Raw genomic sequence first — 18,287 nt, forward strand, 5'->3', positions numbered from 1 at the left:
GGGACCAACCCATAAACATGTCACTGCCGTTACTACGTTGTTTGGGCCTAGGAGGAACTGACCAATAAACAGGACCAGCTTTCTGTTACAGAAGAATGTAGAACAGATTTAATAAGCAAATTATGAGGAATCAGAAGACTCTGGTCAATACACTAATGTTGCAGAAATTTTGTATCATTGTACCTTGACCTCCTTCTCTACATAATCATGCAGAAGGATTTGGGGGTCAATGAGAAAGTCCGGGGGCATCACAGGCACAGAGTGAAGGGGCCGTCGGTAACTGTTGGGTTTGACTGCGGAACGTCTGCCAGATTTAGGGAAAACCAGGCGCTTAATGGGAGACACCAGGGCCTGAAATAAGAAGAGAAATGCGAGGCACATACAGAAGAAGAGAGGAAAAAAAGTAGTGAGAGGGAATGGGGGTATTATAGAAAAGGTGGGATGTCCATATGGGCCCCAGCCCTATTGAACCCCAACTCCTACACACACTCACACATAAGGTACCTTTTTTCCTTTCTTCGAGTCTTGTTCCATTGTGGGCAGCTTTCAACCTGCTTTTTCTCTCCTTTTTGCCTCTTTCAACCTTCGACGTCCTGCTCCTTTGTAGGGAGTGTGAGTATTCAAAACCCTTTGTCCTACTTGCCTTATATCTCTTCCTGCACTCTCCCCCCAAATCATTCAAGCCTTGTTTCACTTTACCCACGCGGTCTTCTTCCTCACCTGTCCCCTCTTTTACTCTCCTATCCCGTCTCTCCCACCTCTCTCTTTAAATTCTTGATTTACATTCCTCTCTTGTTCCCTCTCTCCCCTTCTCTCCTTTTGGCAGTCCCCTCACTATTGCTCCTTCTCACTCCACCCTGAATAATCAAACTATCCTTTATTACTCTCTCATACTTCTCCTTTACTCCCTGGAAGTATTGTGTCCAGTTGTCCACTTCTTCTGTTATTCTATCCTTGATGCCGCTACAGCCAGAACTCTGCCCGCATTTTGCCTTGCTCTCCAAATCTATTCTCTTCTCCCCTCAGTCCTCTTCTTTCTCCTGTCTCTACTTCATGCGCAGCTGCCCTTCTCTTCCAACCCTAACTCTGTCCTGAGTCCCCCTTCCTCCTCTTCCTCTCACATCCCAATATCCTTTGTTATTTCTCTGCAGGAAACTCCACCAGCTCCAGCCCAGAAGTCAGTTCCTGTTACTGGTCATTGTGATAAGGGTCCAGCCCAGAGCAAATATATATATGTGTGTGTGTATGTGTGTGTGCGCCACTATAGGTGCTGGTGCTTGGTACTAGTCTGTGTGCCAGTACATGTGTGCTTGGTACTAGTCTGTGTGTAGTGCCAGTACACATGTTTGGTACTAGTCTGTGCACCAGTCTGTGCATAGTGCCAGCATGTGTGTGGTACTAGTAAGTTGTGCCAGTCTGTGTGTAGTGCCAGTATGTATGCGCTTGATACTATTCTGTGTGTCATTGTGTGTGTGCTTGCCACTAATTTGTGCCAGTCAGTTTGTAGTGCCAGTGCTAGAGTGCATGGTACTAGTCTGTGTGTAGTGCCAGTATGTGTATGCTTAGTACTAGTCTATGTGCAATGTCAGTCTGCATACCTCATCCCAAATTGCATCATCTCTGACCCTGAGGATGCCCCCCTTGGGCTCCCTAGGGCCACATAGTTTAGGATGGTCTGTGCACAAGTATCAACCCATATACAGAGGGTGCAGGCAACACAAACAAGCCCAGAGCATGGAGAAACCGCTTTTATTTCTCAGTATAGCACCTCAGGGAAACATACAAAAGTTGGTGACTATAAAACTCAGTTTTTAGCATTTTGCCCCAAAACAACAATGATTTATTGACTTACAGATCAGGCAACAGAGAAGGATATGAACATGTGCCCCAACCAGAATCCTGGGAATAGAAATACAATACAAACCCCCTTTAGCTGTCCAGTTGCCCTCCAGTAGAAAACTGCCTGCGATAGAGAATGAACCAATCACTTGTGACAAAAACAGAAACCATTGGGAATTCTCCAGCTGCACTGGAAGCTTAACAGTCTAGTCAGAGATGGCAAAACTGACTGTCCAATCAGCAGCTTGGAAAGCTGTCCAATTAGCATCAGAGAATAATTATGGAAACTCCTTTCCTTGACATATTGGTGGGAAGGTGCCTAAGAGGTTCCCACTGAGAATAGTGGCTTGAGGAATTTGGAGAATTAAATGAGGAATTTTGCAGAAACTCGATCTCCAAATGGAGTCTTTCCAAAGGCCAGGATTGTATAGACATGACATTCTCATAACTCTGTGTTTGGTGCATTTTTACCACCTCCACCTTCAGGATTTTCCTATTTTCTCTATCTGAGGGACCCTCATACCTTCTTTATCTGAGGGACCCTCTTCCTTTCTCCATCAAGGGACCATCTTCTCTTCTCAGAATGACCCTCTTACCTTCTCCATTTGAGGGATCCCCTTATTGTCTCCATCTAAGGGACCCTTGGACCATCACCTTCTCCATCTGAGGGACCCTCTTTCCTTTTCCATCTGGGGGACCCTCTTTCCTTTTCCATCTGGGGGACCCAGTTTCCTTTTCTATCTGAGGGACCCTCTTACCTTCTCTATCAGAGGAACCCTCTTAAGCTCTCTATTACCCTACCCCAGTGATCCCCAACCAGTAGCTCGCGAGCAACATGTTGCTCTCCAGCCCCTTGGATGTTGCTCTCTGTGTCCTCAAAGCAGAATTTTTATTTTTGAATTCCAGGCTTGGAAGCAAGTTTTAATTGCATAAAAACTAAGTATAGTACCAAGTAGAGCCTCTTGTAGGCTGCCAGTCCACATAGTGGCAACCAAAGAGCCAATCACAGCCCTTATTTGGCACCCCAAGGGACTATTTTATGCTTGTGTTGCTCTCCAACTCTTTTTACATTTGAATGTGGCTCACGGGTAAAAAAAGGTTGGGGACCCCTGGCCTACCCTATCACCAGAATGGATGCTCAAATGCTGCTCTCATTGACTGCCTCACTTGTGCATTATATATGATCAGTGTAGAAAATGAATGAGAGCAGTCACTGCCAATGTAACACCTCCATGTTCATTACCAAAATGTTCATGATTCCAGCAAATGGGCACCTCCATGTTCATTACCTTCACAGAATTCTAAAATGTATATGATTCCAGCAAATGTGTCATCAAGACATCTGGTCAGTGGTTTAATTAATTCAGTAAAGGACTAAAATGTACAATATCATTAAGAAAGACCAACTGTTAGGTGTTTACGGACCCTTCCTCCCCCCTGCCTATCTAACATCATCATTTTTACATTAAAACACAGAAATCCAAGTGAAGACATCATATTATTGCATAATTGTCTGCCTTCATTAATGACAGGTAGGGATGCCCTGCAACCTGAGTAGGTACAGGCAGAGCCACAACCCAATATTTATTCTTCATCTTTATTTCCTGGCCATTATATATCCTGTCTGTAATCTGGTATGTGACCCTATCCATGCCCTGCAATCTCTCCTACTGTGTATGTGACTGACCCTATCTATGCCCTGCAATCTCTCCTACTAGTGTCTCACTAATTGGTGCAATCTCTTCTACCTATGTATGACCCTTTCCAATCCCTGTAATCTCTACTCCCAATCTCTGTAATCTCTCCTACCAATGGCTAACCCATCCCAATCTCTGCACCATTACCTACCAATGGCTGAATCTTCCAGTCTCTGTAATATCTCCTGCCAATGGCTGACCCTTTCCAATCTCTGTAATATCTCCTACCAGTGGCTGACCCTCTACAGCAGTGATCCCCAACCAGGAGCTCGCAAGCAACATGTTGCTCACCAACCCCTTGGATGTTGCTCTCGGTCCTCAAAGCAGGTGCTTATTTTTTAATTCCAGGCTTGGAGGCAAGTTTTGGTTGTATAAAAACCAAATGTACTACCAAACAGAGGCACTTGTAGGCTGTCAGTCCACATAGGGGCTACCAAATAGCCAATTAAAGCCCTTATTTGGCATCCCAGGAAGTTTTTGCATGCCTGTGTTGCTCCCCAACTCTTTAGATCTTTGAATGTGGCTCACGGGTAAAAAAGGTGGGGAACCCCTGCTCTACAGTCTCTGTCTCTCCTACAAAATGCCTGACCCTTCCCAGCCTCTGTAACCTCTCCTACCAAAGGCTGACCCGTCCCAATATTTGTAATCTCTTCTACCAAAGGCTGACTCTTCCCAATCTTTGTAATCTCTTCTACCAATGGCTGAACCTTTCGATTCTCTGTAATATCTCCTACCAGTGGCTGGCCCTCTGCAGTCTCTGTAACCTCTCCTATCAATGCCTGACCCTTCAAAAACCTTGTAATCTCTTATACTAATGGCTGACCCTTGCCAATCTCTGCACATCACCTACCAATGGGTGAATCTTTCCAATCTTTCAATCTTTCACTCAAACGACGTCATTTTCTGCCTCATTCACATCTTAAAGTACCATATCTCTCCAACCAGATGATGCCCTTTTCCATGAGTAATGTCTATGGGTCCTGCTGAACCATCTTTCCATGTCCATTCCTTCTGTCCATTTAATTTCTTCAGGGTCTGTCTAGCCTATTCAAGTCTATCCTGGACTTTCCAGTACTCACAATTTGGGCTCTGAGGTGTCTCTTAGGCCCCATTCTGGATGCAAAGAGTCTCTCACCCAACTGATTTGCTGTCACACTGAGGTCTCATACTCAGTAAACTCCTTGGGGGGGCTAAGACTGCGATACTGGACACGGGGAGTGGCAGGTGAGGAATACTCCAGTGCCAGAATAGTTTTCCTCAGTCGCCGATCAATGAAATGAGCATCCCAAGCTGGATATTTCTTTCGTGGAAGATCTATACGTATCACAGGTCCCTGTGCACGTGGGAGCCGAGTGATAGGGGTTGGTGGAACACTAGGCCGGACCTGGAAGACGGGAGGACAGGTGTCTCGATCTCCTACCACACAATCCCTATCCTGCCCTGTAGTCCGAGGCAGAGTGGAAGGAAGACTCTCTGTGCCCTGTATCGGGAGACCTTGAGGAATGGCTGTACCCAGAGAAGCCACATCACTAATCACGCAGCTGCTGTTTAAGGGCCCAAACATAGGGCCATTGGGATGCAAAAGGCTGTAATAAATAAGCATGAAGAATACACCAAAAGCAAAGCTACAAACCACAGAGCACACAATTAGCAGAGCACAGAAGTCACTTAGAAGGGCTCCGCGGTGCACATACCAAAGAGCAGTGAGAATGGCATTCTCAGACAGTGCAATGATGTAATAAGTGGTCATCCGACATCGGGTCCGACCCTCTCGCACATTGAACCAGCAAAAAATATAGATGATGCCCAGCACCATGTTGTAGATAATCTCCTCCCATCGTGACATACAGAAATCTGTCTCTCCTTGGATGATCCAGAAGGTCATGAGACACCAGTGAGTAACAATGAAAATGCCAAAATAAAGGTGGAAGACAGAGGCAAAGAGTGAAAATGCTAATGCACGGGCTGCAATTGTGAAGAGGTGCCACAGGACCTGAACCACAGCCCCTTTGTAGGACATTGGCATCTTGTCATCACGAGAATCTCTAAGTACCTTCTGGTAGGAACCAATCATCCAAGCCAAAGAGAGGAGAGAGGCTGAGGCTGAAATACCTGAAAGAGAGAAGATAAATTAAAGGTTGAGAGAAGAAGGAGATGGAACCTATTTGACAGAATGTAGAGAGGGAAAAATGATGGAGGTGTGGGAAATAGACAGGACACAACAGATGGAAGTAGACAAAAGGCAAGGAAAGGGAAGACCATAGATGTTCTGAGATGGAAATTTGAGAAAACAAATCAGATTGCATGAAGACAGGGCAAAGTGAAAGAATATGAAAAGAAGATTTTGGTTTGCATGTACACTAAAGACAAAATAAAAAGACAAGGACAAAAAGTGAGGGATAAACAAGGAGACTGGGAGATGAAAGTAGGCAAGGGAGAGGGCATACAGAGATGACAAGGGTGGAGAATAGAAAGAATACATGGGAATTATACAGAAAAGATGGGAAGTAAAGAGAATGGGCAGTAGAGAGAAAACAAGGGGCAGAGAGTTGAGGGAAAATGAGGGGCAGGGAATAGAAAGAAGACGATGGGCAGGGAGTAGAGAAGAGAAAGAGCAGGAATTGGACAGTGGATATTAGGTTTAGTGGAAGCTGGTGGGAAATTAGAGAGAAGCAGAGTACAACCCACCCTGCAGGGGCTCCACATGGCCCTGCTGTACCATGATGCAAAGCTGCAGCACCAGCTGGGGGGCGCTCTTCAAGAAGGTCTCCAGAAGACGAAGCATACAGATATCTGCATTCTCAAACATCATGCGCCAGTAAAAGTGTCGGCTCTGCTGCTGTGTCTGCCAACGGCTCCGTAGGCCGAGATACAAAGCTCGCAGGTACCTGCAAGAAGAGCAGCAGTGCAGCAAAGTGGCACCAATTTCTTTCCTACACTACATTGTTGCCCTGCTCTCTATTGTGCTGCTCCTTCTATTACCCTAAGCTCATGTTCAACTCTGCCATTTGCACCTCCCAACTCCAGAATTGTGAGGCCCCTAGTCTTGCCCTCGCCTACAGACTACTGGACCCCTGATGCCCCATATTTATGCTTCTCACCTCCAATGTTACCCAGCACTTTCCCCTCCCAGTTACCTCCAGACCTGCCCTGTTACCCCTAGTTACCTCCAGACCTGCCCTGTTACCCCCAGTTACCCCCAAACCTTCCCTGTTACCCCCAGACCTTCCCTATTACCCCCAGTTACCTCCAGACCTGCCCTGTTACCCCCAGACCTTCCCTGTTACCCCCAGTTACCTCCAGACCTGCCCTGTTACCCCCAGACTTTCCATGTTACCCCCAGTTACCTCCAGACCTGTCCCAGCTGGAGCAGATGCACAGAGCCGTGCAGGATCCATGCGCAGAGTCGGCAGCAGGTGTTTCTCGTGGGGCTGTGGGGTTGCCCGGAGGGGCTCCAGCGGTCGGTGAGGACCCAGGTGAGGCTGAGGCTCTGGGTGAGGAGGGAAGGCAGCAGGACCAGTAGGACAGTGGCCCAGAAGCAACTCACCCGCCTCCGCTGCAGGTAATCGGCCGCCAGCACCAGGTCCGACGCCCCGTCTGAGAGGAACACGAGCAGCGCGACCACCAGCCATAACCCGTCGGGAAGCGAGTAACGGGGGCCCCGGGGCCCATCCGACTGCGCCGCCATTATGGGAGGAGTCACTTCCGGGGCGGGCGGAGGAACTATGCTGTGGGGTTGGGTGGCTGATAAAGGATGCTGGGACATGGATTTTCACAGGGGAAGGCCCATTCGTTGCAGAATGGATGACGGAGAGTGTCGAGAAACACAGGGTCTCAGGAGGAAGGGCATATAGTTTGGGACTAGGGCTGGAATTCTGGAGATGCGGAGAAGTAGCGGGACCTGCGGGGCCGGGAACTCTCCAAGGTGCTGAAGCTCCGTCCTGCCCGACCCCTTTCATTTCCCCGCTCCTTCTCCGGCTCTCTCTGCTCCATCTCACACTTCCCATCATCATCAGTATTATTATAATTAGTAGTATTATTAGTAGTATAAGTATTATTAGTATTTAATGAGCAGCCACTGCGACCCCCCTTAACACTTATAGTGGCCCCTCGGGTAAAACTATCTCGGGCCCTTGACATCTGCATCACTGCAACTTTATGGTTACGATTAACCCCCTGTGTCCCGGGTGCGGAACCACCAGTTTATAACGTTATGATTAACCCCTTGTTCCTTGGATTGAAATTTATTTTTAGTGCAACTTAGACCAAAATGCAAAAGGTTCTGCCAGAGATCCTTTTATCTGCCCTACCCCAAGGGAACAAGGATAAGTAAAACCTTTACCTCCCCCCCAGAGTAGAGTAGAAAGACTCCACAAGTTGTCATTACACTCTCTCTCTCTCTGGCACTGTAGGGGTGGTTCTGGGGCTCTGGCACCACTTACATTCATGGAGTGATACATTCACTGAACAGAGTAACAATGCGTTCATGCCCTTCAGAATCCTGCCATTACGCACCCACAACTCCCTGCTCTTTGTATCACCCCCCTACTCACAGGGTCAGATTTAAATAATGGGTGCCCCCAGGCCCACTACATGTCAACGCCCTGCCCCCTCCCCTTTGTTGGGTCTGGATCACTGGGACTTGGCATGTGCGAAATGTAAAAAAACTATTAAATCTCTTGCACATCCCCAGTGCTTTGGAACCAATGTGGATGCAGATGGGCAACGTCATCCCTAAAATCCTTCCTTTCACACTCATTATCATCCTTACAGCACAAAGTTGAATGAATGGTGCCTGTATGCAGCCCCAATCTGTCCCTTTATCAAGCTGATTGCTGTTACTAGCTCATGACTGTCCTCAGTTGTGCATCAAGGGGTGTGGCTGACATTTGGATTTGAGGTTACAGCTGGGGATCAGTGGAATTGTTGGTGGACCAAACACTGACCCATCATATAAGGTACCCAAGGGAGGGAGGTAGAGTAGTGATGTGCAGGTGAGGAAAAACTCACACCTAACCCATAAAATGTTTCCATTGTAGGACCAAACCCATACCCACAGCTTCTCAACTCTGTACTTCCACGTGTATCTCTGGTTCCAAGACAGGGAATCTTTATGAGCAGTGGTGCAGTTTACTTCTCCAGTCTGACCGGCACCCAACAGTAGCCTGCAGTGGTTGGCCAAATTTCAGCCCAACTGGTGGTAAACCTGTGGCTTGCTATAGGTTATGAGTCAACATGCACATCATTAATGCAGGGATTATGAAAAAGACAGAGAGGAAAAAACAGATAAGGTCCTGGGACAATAGTTGGGGTGCAACTGGTATGGGGAGATAGATATGGCACTGGGGCAATAGAAATGGAACATACAGGGATAGTGCTGCTGGGAGTGATGGGGCAATAGGGGGGTCGCTGCTCTGTATAACTGTGTCCTTCTGTTCAGATTGTGGATTGGATATAACGAGGAGGCTGACCATGGTGGGAGGTACAGGCCCAAGGTGAGACTGGCTGGATAGATATAGGCCCATGAGAAGGCAATAGTTTCACTGCTTCTATTCCCAGGGTTTTCCTGGCAGTGTCCAATTAGCTGCAGAGACGCCACCAATCTTATTTTTGAACCAATCAGCGGCAGAGAAGCTAAAAATCTGATTTTGGAACCAAAGTGATATTGACACGTTGCTTGCGGGGGAGGGCTGAATCATTTTATTTATATTAAATACCCTATAAACCCAACCCGGATCACCATTACTCATAGAGCTTAACATTGGCATGGCTTCATTTGTCAAGGCTGGCATTTTTACCTTGCAAGGCTGCTACAGCATCATCTTTCAATGAGTTGGATTTGGTACTGCAACCTACAGAATTGAGCTGCCCCAGACCAGTCTCACTAATGTAAATGTCTAGCCTGGCTGTCAGTTTGTCTGGAACTGTAAGTTCTGGGGTTCAGGGCAAAAACCAACACTGCCCATCACTATCCATGAGTCACATTTTTTAACAGGTATAACAAAAAAAAAAAAGCTTAAAAAAAAAAAGGTTTTCTTTTTTTTTGAGGATGTTCACGCTGGAGAAGAGGCGCTTAAGGGGTGATATGATAACTATGTATAAATATATAAGGGGATCATATAATAATCTCTCTAATGCTTTATTTACCAGTAGGTCTTTCCAGCTGACACAAGGTCACCCATTCCAATTAGAAGAAAAGAGGTTCCACCTAAATATTCGGAAGGGGATTTTTACAGTGAGAGCTGTGAAGTTGTGGAATTCTCTCCCTGAATCAGTGGTACAGGCTGATACATTAGATAGCTTTAAGAAGGGGTTGGATAGCTTTTTAGCAAGTGAGGGAATACAGAGTTATGGAAGATAGCTCATAGTACAAGTTGATCCAGGGACTAGTCCGATTTTTTGGAGTCAGGAAGGATTTTTTCCCCCCTCAAATTGGAGAGGCTTCAGATGGATTTTTTGCCTTCCTCTGGATCAACTGGCAGGCAGATTAAAAAAAAAAAAAAAAAAAAGGTTGAACTTGATGGACGTGTGTCTTTTTTCAACCTTACTTACTATGTTACTAGGATGAGCCCATATACATCAGAGCAGGTGCCCCTCCAAATAACACTGATATGTTCCCACCAGGTACCCACAAACAGCCTGGCCCTAGTGCTGAGCTTTATACTGGAATAGCATGGCACCAACACTGTAATGTTTCTGTTGGCATGAAAGCCTGAGTTGAAGGGCTTTGAGGTGATGGAACACTCCCCAGAAGAGATTAAAGAGTTACTGGGCAAATGAGACATCAACACACAGTGCAGATCATCCTTTCCTTAGGCCCTCACACAAGAGTCTAATTCCTACTGTACTGATCCAACTATATCAAATACAAGAACTTACAGTACATGGACTGGAAATGATAGACATTTCTATGCGTGGCTAATGCTCTGTCCATAGTTATTCTGTATATAGTGTGGTGCCACCCAGAGGCTGCTGGACCCCCAGCTCATAACTTGTGCTGTACAGAATTGCTCATAGTGTCTTTGCAAATACAGTTTTGTGTGGCTGAGCCATGTGCCAAGGGGTGTTGTTGTCGGCCCCAGGTTCAGTAACTTATCATGGCTTCCGAACATGAGCTGGTTTCAGAACTTGCTGGAGCTGTTTCTTTCTGTCATTAACACAGCCTGGAAAGAAAGGGGGGAGAGTCAGAAGCTTACATGGATCTAAAGGAGATCATTCACTTTTAGTATAAAGGGAGACATTTTGCAGTTGGTCTCTAGTGTTTATGGGTATTGTTCAGCAGATATGAGTTGAAATTGGCCCAATTTCCCTAGGAAGCAGACAGTGCCAGATGAATAGAAAAAAAATGTAACTTTAAGGATATCGCACTATTGCTACTATTCTGGTCATTTTGTGCATAGTGCATGACCAATAGGTACAGGAGAAATTGAGAGCAACTGTGGCTCCTCTTCCTTGTTTACCCAAACTGGCCTCCATGCTTCATTGGCAGAATAATGTATAACCTGCCTGACCAATATCCAGGCCACCATTTGCTTTCCTGTCAGGTTTGTAACCATGCAACACAAGCACAACAACCAAGTTCAGGTTAAGAGCTGCTGCCCAGTTACATGCCCAAAGCGCTGTCTCACCTAAATGTGTGTTTGCCACAAACTCTCCATTGCTGAGGGTGTCATTCTGGCCATCGTCCCTGGATACTGCCCCATCATTCCACATCAGATCAAAGCCCCCAACACGCTTTTCCCTCCCTGTTAGTCTGAGAAGAATAAGAAAAATCACTCAGGGGTGCACTTCCAGAAAGGAGACCCTTTGTATTTCCCCTGGCCCTTACCTGCCCTCCATATCCACCACATGCAGCACATCCTCCAAGAGGCGACACTTCAGCTCGTGATCATCCTGGCTACTGGCTGTGAGAGAGGGAGAGGCATTCACCTCTATCAGCCACCTGCAGGGAGCAAAAGAAGTGTGTTGGGACGGGTTATGGTTTCCTGAATTTACCCTCATACTGTAAAGGCCCGTGGAGCCATAGAATAAGTATGAGTTCAGCAACTATAGGCAGGGACAAGAGGGCATTGCTTACGGCTTAAGCTCCTCGTCCAGCAGTATATCATATCCGTAGAGCTCGAAGCAATGCTTGTCATTGATAATGATCTTCTGGACGCTCTGCAGGCTCTTGATGATGATATTGTCTATATTATTGAAGAGAATCTCTACAGTTTCTGGGCCGTGCCGTGCAGTCAGGAATTGACGCAACTGCTGCATCATCCACTTGCATCCCTGCAGGGGTGGTTAGTAGGAATGTGAGAATTAAGGCACCATATGTAGGATGGGGGCACTGGGTGACATAGCATGCAGCACGTCTTACCTTTTCTGGATCATAATCCGGTGCTGTTTTCTGCACAGCCACATTGGTTAAGTGTATATCTGTACTGGCAGGTTAAGATGGTTCTCACCTTCTCACACACCAGGGTAACCTGATTAAATTGTATTACCTCCCTTTGGCTGTGTATTCTCTTTGACCTATCTCTTTCTCCCAGTAGTAATTATTCTCTATCCCCTGGGATTGGTACATTCTTTGTGTACCTTATCCCTTTCTTTGCGGTAGTAATCATGCATTACCCCCACTCAACCCCTGGAACTGGTACATTTTACATGTGCTCTACCTCTCTCTCCCTTGAATTGGAACATTCTATATGTGCCCTAGACCTTTCTCCCCGGTAGTAATTATGTGCTAACCCTCTCCCCCTGGAATTGGAACATTCTATATGTGCCCTAACCCTTTGTCCCCAGTAGTAATTATGCGCTACCCCTCTCTCCCCCTGGAATTGGAACAGTCTATACGTGCCCTATCCCTTTCTCCCCAGTAGTAATTATGCGCTACTCAATCTCCCCCTGTGATTGGTACAATCTATGTGTGCCCTATCCCTTTCCCCCCAGTAACAATGCACTACTCTCTCTCCCCCACAGCAACAATATTTGGCCCCTTCACATAACACACCTTACGTAACTTATGCAAAAACTTATGTTACCTTTAAAGAAACTCAAGCAACAACAAGGCAGAGCAGCCTGACTGGGGGTAGTTTTACTTTGCTGTCCGCCAATGAACCGAATGACTTATTAGCAAATTGTGGCCTAACATGTAAATTGTGTATCAAGGAATGACAGTGGAGAACAGTGAATTCCATTGACCCACATTTAACTGACTGGCTAATCAGCACATTAATTAATGTAACACTTAATATGAACTACTTAATATACAGTAACATCAGCTGCTTATATTGGGATCTATTTACTGAATTATAATTAAAAGCGTCATGAACTTTGCAGCAGAAGATTGAACAGTTATTTGGAACCACAGCAGCATCATTGGGCCCATAGAACTTTAGAAACAAGACATTTTTCTTTCCTTCTATTGTGTACACATGGGCTTCTGTATCAGACTTCCTGTTTTCAGCATAAACTTTCAGGGCTAGGGCTTGAGCATGCTCAGTTTTCTCCTCTATCCCCCTCCCTGCTGTTATCTGAGCCCAGAGCTATGAGTGAGCAGGGAGAGACAGGCAGGAAGTAATGTCACACCAAGATAATATGGCAGCTGCTATCCTAAACAAACACAGAGAGTGTCTAGAGCTGTTTACTGAGGTATGGTAAAGCATTCTACAGAATAAATATAGTGTTCTAGCTTGCACTTTTGTGGCTAATTTATTGGCAATAAACTGCTTCGGTAGCTTTTCTTCTTTACAAGTAAATTGTGTAAGTTTAGGGGCTGAATAACCAGTCTGCAACAGTTCATGTAAATAGTAAAAATAAATAACTAATTTGCTAAAAAGTCAATCATCCTTTTAATTCATTGGGGGACAGTGGGACTTGAATTAACTATAAACTCTGGCCACCTACCTGCCCCTTTCACACTGCTCTTCTCATTGCTTGAAGTAAATTGAATATTTTTAATAGAAGTTTATTATAAAGGGGTTGTTCACCTTTGATTTAACCTTTGAGTGATATTCTGAGACAATTTGCAATTGGTTTTCATTTTTTATTATTTGTGTTTTTTGAGTTATGTAGCTTTTTATTAAGCAGCTCTCCAGTTTGTGATTTCCGCAATCAGGTTGTTAGGGTCCAAATTACTAGGGATGCACCGAATCCAGGATTCGGCCTTTTTCAGCAGGATTTGGATTCGGCCGTATCCTTCTGCCAGGCTGAACCCTAATTTGCATATGCAAAATAGGGGTGGGAGGGAAATCATGTGATTTTTTGTCAGAAAACAAGGAAGCAAAACATTTGTCCCCTTTCCATCCCTAATTTGCATATGCATATTTGCATATGCAAATGAGGGTCTGGATTCGGATCGGCTGAATCTTTCACCAAGGATTCGGGGGTTCGGCCGAATCCAAAATAGTGGATTCGGGGCATCCCTACAAATTACCCTAGCAACCATGCTCTGAATAAAAAGATGAGTAATAAAAAGTAGCAGTAACTAAACATTTGTAGCCTTACAGAGCATTTTTTTTAGATGGGGTCAGTGACCCCAGTTTGAAAGATGGAAAGAGTCAGAAGAGAAAGGCAAATAATTTAAAAAACTATAAGAAATAAATAATTAAGAGCAACTGAAAAGTTACTTAGAACTGGCAATTCTATAACTTACTAAAAGTTAACTTAAAGGTGAACCACCCCTTTAAGTTATGCAATTCATGTAACTCTGTACTATGCAGCCAGCCCCCCCATTCGGATCAAAATTTGACTGAGCCTGGGCCAACAGTTCCCCTTTCCCTCCTAATAGCAGCCCAGTAAAGGATACACTGGTCATCAATACTGTTGAGGGTGAATCGGGTGTTAGAGAAGCGTGCAAAGCCATCCCGATACAGCCAGGCCTTCAATGGAAGATACTGTGGCACAGAGCAGAGGGTAGGGATTCAATCACAGCCAATAGAATCAGTGCACTGAAATGCAGAATATGCTGCCTGCTGCTCTCATCATATCTGTCGCTGTCCCTTCCTCCCATGGCTACCAATATGGCTGTAAAAGGAAATACTGGCACACAGAGCGTTTGCAGCAGGTAAACCTTGCTTTAATTCAAAAAGTGCGGAATGTGCACATTCCGCACTTTTTGAATTAAAGCAAGGTTTACCTGCTGCAAACGCTCTGTGTGCCAGTATTTCCTTTTCCTGATATATTTGGGAGGCTGCCGTGTCCTCTCATACTGAGCACCAAGCTACAATCGCCAAGGACTGCTGTGGGTGTGCGATTGCTCTATCTTGTTTCAGTACCAATATGGCTGTCCCCCCTTGCCTGACTGTTCCCTCCTCAATGTGGCTACCCCCTTAGCCTGAGTCTTCCCTCCTTAATATGGCTATACCCCTTGCCTGACTCATCCTTCCTCAGAATGGCTGTCTCCATTAGCCTGACTCTATCCTCCTCAATATAGTTGCCCTTGCCTAAATTGTCCCTCTTCAGTATCACTTTCCTATCTTGCCTTAATCTAAAGCCAGTTTGTGGTACTGTGTGGCTTACCGAGGTCAAAAGAACATAAATACGCAGATCAAACTTTCTTCCTGTGAAAAGAATATACATTTTCATTAGTCAGAGCACACTGTGACACCATCTAGTATCTACTATACCAAAGCAGCTACTGCACCTCTAAACATTATCTACTGTGCCCAGATAAAGCAGGCACTGCACCTCCATACAGTACCTACTGTACCCAAAAGTAGCAGCCAGTTTGCCTCCATACAGTGCCTACTGTACCCAGAAGGAGCAGCCAGTTTGCCTTCATACAGCACCCAGAAGGAGCAGCCAGTTTGCATCCATGCAGTACCTACTGTACCCAAAAGTAGCAGCCAGTTTGCCTCCATACAGCACCTACTGTACCCAGAAGGAGCAGCCAGTTTGCCTCCATACAGTACCTACTGTACCCAAAAGGAGCAGCCAGTTTGCCTCCATACAGTACCTTCTGTACCCAGAATGAGCAGCCAGTTTGCATCCATGTAGTACCTACTGTACCCAGAAGGAGCAGCCAGTTTGCCTTCATGCAGTACCTACTGTACCCAGAAGGAGCAGCCAGTTTGCCTCTATACAGTACCTACTGTATCCAGAAGGAGCAGCCAGTTTGCCTTCAAACAGTACCTACTTTACCCAAAAGTAGCAGCCAGTTTGCCTCCATGCAGTACCTACTGTACCCAGAAGGAGCAGCTAGTTTGCCTCCATACAGTACCTACTGTACCCAGAAGGAGCAGCCAATTTGCATCCATGCAGTACCTACTGTACCCAGAAGGAGCAGCCAGTTTGCCTACATACAGTACATACTATACCCAGAAGGAGCAGCTAGTTTGCCTCCATACAGTACCAACTGTACCCAGAAGGAGCAGACAGTTTGCCTACATACAGTACATACTGTACCTAGAAGGAGCAGCTAGTTTGCCTCCATGCAGTACCTACTGTACCCAGAAGGAGCAGCCAGTTTGCATCCATGCAGTACCTACTGTACCCAGAAGGAGCAGCCAGTTTGCCTACATACAGTACATACTGTACCCAGAAGGAGCAGCTAGTTTGCCTCCAAACAGTACCTACTGTACCCAGAAAGAGCAGCCAGTTTGCATCCATGCAGTACCTACTGTACCCAGAAGGAGCAGCCAGTTTGCATCCATGCAGTACCTACTGTACCCAGAAAGAGCAGCCAGTTTGCCTCCATACAGTACCAACTGTAACCAGAAAAGGCAGCCACATTGCCTCCATACACTACCTACTGTACCCAGACAAAGCAGCCACTGGTATTCCAATAATTGAGTTAAACCTATGGACATGTGAGCCTACTCAAAAAGTGAGACTGCTCTAGTCTTACCTCCAATCAAATATGGATTTTCTATATACCGCTGAGCGACATAATTCTCAACAGGAATGTCCTCTCTCTGCTCATCTGGGCGTCCCCCATCCTAAGGGAAGAAGACTTGGCTAGTTAGACTGTAGCTGTAGGGGGGTTACTTAACATTCCCAACCTCCCAAGTCTCTACCTTCCTCCAATCCGTGATGTCCTTGAGTCTCCTGAAGAGGAATATCCCCCTGCCTTGGGACCTGGCCACCTGGAGAAGAGAAGATCTGTTAGCTGTACTGGATCTCTGAGCAGGGAAAGGGCCTCATCCGATCCCTGACTCACAGGTTTCATGATCCATGTGATCCCAGGATTCCTGCGGAATTCCTCCACAAAGAGATGATATTCTGCTGGCAGCTCAAATGTTTTAGGGAAAAAGTCACATTTTGCAGCCTCTGCTCTGCCTGACTCTCGTTCCAGCTGCTTCCGGAAACGCTTCAGATTTTTCACCATGAAATTCTTCCTTGTCAGCTGCACAGAGACTCTATGTTAGAGGCAGTGACACACGGTCACACACCTAAAATGTTAGCGGTATAGATTCACCTCATAGTGGTTTCGGAAGTGGCAAATTCGAACGTGTTCCTCCATGTAGATATGGTCAAAGTTTTCCCGCAACCAACCAACGTCACACCAATAAAAGTCCCAGTCACCATCGCTGTAAAAAAAAAATTGTTTCAAGCTGGGGCCACAAAGGGTCCATATTTATGTAATCCATAGATGTCTAATATGGAGCTCCACAGCTGTTGCATTTGGGAATTGTAGTACAAGAGCTAGCGGCTCCAGACTGGATATCCCTAATATATTTACTGAATAGATCTATAGCAGGATTGGTAGAGGGATTTGCGTCACTTACTCTCTCACTTCAGTCCAGCCCGGGCGCTGCCTCAGCACATCTGTAATGGTGTTTGCGAGCGCACACTTGTACCGGATGCACAGTCTGTGGGAAAAGACACAATCAGAGCTTGGGACAATAAACACATGTACTGCTATAGTAACACTACTGTCTATGCCACGTACCTCTCCTTCTGCTTCGGGTGCCCATACGGAACCTTATTGGCCATGTTCTGAGGGATAAAGGGAGAGAGGTAAGTCACACTGAGGATAACTACAGCAACTGGTCTGACCTGTGCCTTCCTATAGTGCAACTAAGTATAGTATAGTATATTGGCAGTAGGAGCTTGGGGCCCCAGTTTATAATGTGCCAAAGACTTGAGGGGTCAGGGTGGGTATGGGGCCCAAGTGAGATATTTGGCACAGACTGAGAGGGGCAAGTTGGGCTTGGGTATCAGTGGGGTATATGGCACATAATGAGGGTGGTCCCAGTGGGGTATATGGCACAGATTGAGGGGGTCCGGTGGGGTATATGGGACAGATTAAGGAGGGGTCCCAGTGGGGCATATGGCACAGAATGGGGGGGGGCAGTGGGCTATATGGCACATAATAATGGGGTAACAGAATGAGGGGGGTCCCAGTAGGGAATTTAGCATAAATTGAATGTGGCACAAGCTTCGGGTAGAACCAGCATCGAAGGTGACACAACTCCCCCCCGGAGCTTAAACAGACCTTTCCCTTAGACATTTCGAATCTACAGATGGCTGCCAGTCGCTCGGTTCGTCGGCTGGTTTGTTACTATGGGAACGCGTGCTTCGCGAGACGTGATGACGCAGCCAATAGCTTGTGACACCGCCTCCCAAGCAAGTAAACGTGATGTCTATTTTTCAGCGTTGTGTTGGAGGGCGGATATGAGGGTTTGGAGAGAAATTCCCTAGGGCGTGCCCAGCCCCCGCCCCCATCCACTGTATCCCTGCCAGAGCCTCCCATTATAACCTTTGTTACACCAACTGCTTAACCCCTGCCTCCCAGCTTGTCATTAATGCCCTAGATAGTTACCA

At 46.2% G+C, this 18,287-nt stretch overlaps 4 protein-coding genes across 4 annotated transcripts in view; all 4 read right to left on the reverse strand.

Annotated features, from left to right (window-relative positions):
• Window positions 1-1,090, reverse strand: part of ccm2l.L (CCM2 like scaffold protein L homeolog) — a 14,061-nt gene extending 12,971 nt beyond the window's left edge. The window contains exons 1-2 of the mRNA XM_041577444.1: window positions 505-1,090; window positions 184-351 (exon numbers count right to left, since the gene is read on the reverse strand). Coding sequence (XP_041433378.1) covers window positions 184-351; window positions 505-534 — 198 coding nt within the window. The 5' untranslated portion in view covers window positions 535-1,090. The remainder of the gene's footprint in view (window positions 1-183; window positions 352-504) is intronic.
• The window catches only part of LOC108701997 (traf2 and NCK-interacting protein kinase), a 1,005,599-nt gene that overhangs the window by 806,763 nt on the left and 180,549 nt on the right, over window positions 1-18,287 (reverse strand). The window lies entirely within an intron of this gene.
• xkr7.L (X-linked Kx blood group related 7 L homeolog) lies at window positions 4,417-7,271 on the reverse strand. The gene is made up of 3 exons (XM_018235038.2): window positions 6,884-7,271; window positions 6,225-6,424; window positions 4,417-5,648 (listed from the first exon to the last, which is right to left on the reverse strand). Exons 1-3 carry the CDS (start codon window positions 7,222-7,224, stop codon window positions 4,687-4,689), a joined length of 1,503 nt encoding a protein of 500 aa, XP_018090527.2. The 5' UTR covers window positions 7,225-7,271; the 3' UTR covers window positions 4,417-4,686.
• LOC108700968 (probable tubulin polyglutamylase TTLL9) lies at window positions 10,024-18,109 on the reverse strand. Its single transcript, XM_018235040.2, has 14 exons — window positions 17,959-18,109; window positions 17,413-17,459; window positions 17,249-17,332; window positions 16,939-17,050; window positions 16,681-16,866; window positions 16,538-16,606; window positions 16,369-16,459; window positions 15,042-15,082; window positions 14,329-14,416; window positions 11,899-11,957; window positions 11,614-11,810; window positions 11,365-11,478; window positions 11,165-11,289; window positions 10,024-10,699 (listed from the first exon to the last, which is right to left on the reverse strand). Exons 1-14 carry the CDS (start codon window positions 17,971-17,973, stop codon window positions 10,632-10,634), a joined length of 1,296 nt encoding a protein of 431 aa, XP_018090529.1. The 5' UTR covers window positions 17,974-18,109; the 3' UTR covers window positions 10,024-10,631.

The sequence above is a fragment of the Xenopus laevis genome, chromosome 9_10L (assembly GCF_017654675.1).
Source record: "Xenopus laevis strain J_2021 chromosome 9_10L, Xenopus_laevis_v10.1, whole genome shotgun sequence".
NCBI lineage: Eukaryota > Metazoa > Chordata > Amphibia > Anura > Pipidae > Xenopus > Xenopus laevis.

What these genes read in the sequence shown, in the direction of transcription:
- xkr7.L (XM_018235038.2), bottom strand. Translation starts at nt 7,224, where the DNA reads ATGGCGGCGCAGTCGGATGGGCCCCGGGGCCCCCGTTACTCGCTTCCC. An exon ending in CAGCTGGGACAGGTCTGGAG is followed by an intron (nt 6,425 to 6,883) that starts GTAACTGGGGGT and finishes CTCTTCTTGCAG; the next exon opens with GTACCTGCGAGCTTTGTATC. An exon ending in CCATGTGGAGCCCCTGCAGG is followed by an intron (nt 5,649 to 6,224) that starts GTGGGTTGTACT and finishes TCTCTCTTTCAG; the next exon opens with GTATTTCAGCCTCAGCCTCT.
- LOC108700968 (XM_018235040.2), bottom strand. An exon ending in AAATCCATATTTGATTGGAG is followed by an intron (nt 15,083 to 16,368) that starts GTAAGACTAGAG and finishes TTCTTTTCACAG; the next exon opens with GAAGAAAGTTTGATCTGCGT. An exon ending in TGTGGCAAACACACATTTAG is followed by an intron (nt 10,700 to 11,164) that starts GTGAGACAGCGC and finishes CTTTCTTTCCAG; the next exon opens with GCTGTGTTAATGACAGAAAG.